Genomic DNA, 2018 nt, shown 5'->3' on the forward strand with positions numbered 1-2018 from the left:
GTCCTCGTGATTGTGCCGCAGCTGCTCGCGCTGCTCCAGCAGCCGGCGCCGCAGGTTGATGAGCAGCCGGTTCCGGCGCAGCAGCGCCAGCAGCTCCTGGCGGAGGCGCCAGTTGTCAGCCTTGATGGCCTGCGTGTGCGCGATGAGCGCGCGCGCCGCCTCCCGCTCCGCGCGCCGCCCCAGGGACTGCACGCGCTGGCGCGCCTCGCGCTCGAAGGCCGCCTGGTCTTCCATGAAGCGCCGCTTCACGCGGTGCAGCAGCTGCGTGTGCTCCACGCGCATGTGCAGCAGCTCGCGCTCCAGAGTCCGGATCCGCGCCAGCTGCTCCAGCTGCAGCTCCTGCGGCGGGAGCGCGGTCAGCGCCGGGGTGGGGAGCGTGCCCCCCTCGCGTGGGCCCCCGACCCGTCCTAGGGCGCGCGCGCACTGGCCTTGTAGGGCTGCAGCTCCTGGACCTTCCGGGCCATCCGCTCTGCGCGGGTCTCCATCTCCAGCAGCTGCGCGCGCACCCCGTCCTCGCGACCCTGGTAGAGCGACGCGAGCTCAGCTCGCTGCCAGTGGATCTGGGCCAGGTCCACGCGATTCTTCTCGTCCAACGTTATGATGGCGTTGGAGCAGCGCTGCGCATGCACGGTCAGGTAGTTGGCGTAGAGCCGGTTCTCATCGCGCATGCGCAGCGCCTCGCTGTCCAGGAAGGCGTTTTCTCGCAGGACCTGGTCCACGCGGCCGGAGCAGGAGTCCATCAGCTCCGAGAGCAGCTGGCACTCGTGCTGCAGGTACTGGGCGCGCTCCGACAGCTGCGGCTCCGCGCCTCCGCCGGCGCGCCCGCCGGTCGCCCCGCGCTTCTTCTTGGGCGCCATGGGCTTGGGGCGCCAGGACTCGTGAGGACACCGTGCGCCGCCCGCTCCACCTGCTCAGCCCCTCACCTGCGTCCGCCTCCAAATCCTGGGTCCTCGTCCACGGTCGGGATGCTTCTCTGGGGCACAGGCTGGGGGCGGGGGGCAGACACAGGGCCACATCCGGGCGGGCGTCTCCAGACTTCGGCTGCGCCCGGGAGCACCGCACATGGATAATGTTGATGCTGGGCGGGCGCGGTTTCCCGGTTTCTGCGGGAACAGAACGCAGTCGCTTCCCCACCCTACATGGTTCCTTGGGCAACGCGGGACTGCTTCATTCCGGGCAGTTCTCTCCTCCAAGTCCTGTGCGTGCGGAGGGGCGGGACCCGCGTGGGCGAAGGGGCGTGGCCCGCGGGAGGGGGCGGAGACGCGGGAGGAGGGCGTGGCCCGCGGGAGGGGGCGGAGACGCGGGAGGAGGGCGTGGCCCGCGGGAGGGGCAGAGACGCGCGGGGCTTAGGCTTCGCGCACTGGCCTTCCTGGCCGCCAGCAGTCCCGCAGACCGTTTTCTGAGGGCCAGGGTCTTAGCGTCCTCGTCTGCTGTCTATCCGGTTCCTTCCGCGCCCGCCCGTGCGGGCCCCAGACGTCCCCACGGCCTTTCCTCTCCCGAGGAGCCCTGGCCCTGCGGCCTCCGTGGGACTGGGGTAAGGCCAGCATTAAGTCCCGCACATGCCCCGCCGCGGCCCAGAGCCCAGTGCGTTCTTTCGGCGGCTCCCAAGCCCGCGCGTGTCCGTCAGTGCGTGGGCCCTTGCGGGGCGAGCCGCTGGGGTCGGATCGTGCGGGGCCTCCGCGCTTCTCGCCGCTAGGGAACGGGCGCGGCGTGGCCCTCGACGGCCCGGGGCCAGCGGCGTGCTGGAGGGGCTGCGAGGTCGAGTCCTGGGCCGAGCCAGCTCTGCCGAGCTCGGTGCGGGCCGCCCTGCGGGCCCTGGGGCGGCTGCTGTGTGGTGACAGGGTTCGGAGCTCCCGGCTGCCCGGCCGCCGCCGCCGGCGGGAGTGGCGTCCCGGCGAAGGGGCCGCAGCTCAGAAGACAACGCGAAGCCTTCGCCGGGAACTCACCTGAGCGGTTCAGACCCCGGCAGCTCCCCGGTTCCGGCGCGGCGGTCCGCCCGGTGCCGCGCCCCTCGCCCG

General features: G+C 72.6%; 1 protein-coding gene across 1 annotated transcript; it reads right to left on the reverse strand.

Moving 5' to 3' along the window:
* Positions 1-16: 16 nt before the first annotated feature.
* Ccdc166 (coiled-coil domain containing 166) lies at positions 17-857 on the reverse strand (the record flags this gene model as incomplete). The annotated part of the gene is made up of 2 exons (XM_013037208.1): positions 429-857; positions 17-339 (listed from the first exon to the last, which is right to left on the reverse strand). Coding segments are annotated over exons 1-2 (752 nt in total), but the record flags the coding sequence as incomplete, so codon positions are not given.
* Between the last annotated feature and the right edge of the window lie 1161 nt (positions 858-2018).

This window comes from Dipodomys ordii, unplaced genomic scaffold (assembly GCF_000151885.1).
Source record: "Dipodomys ordii isolate 6190 unplaced genomic scaffold, Dord_2.0 Scaffold7116, whole genome shotgun sequence".
In the NCBI taxonomy this organism is placed as follows: domain Eukaryota; kingdom Metazoa; phylum Chordata; class Mammalia; order Rodentia; family Heteromyidae; genus Dipodomys; species Dipodomys ordii.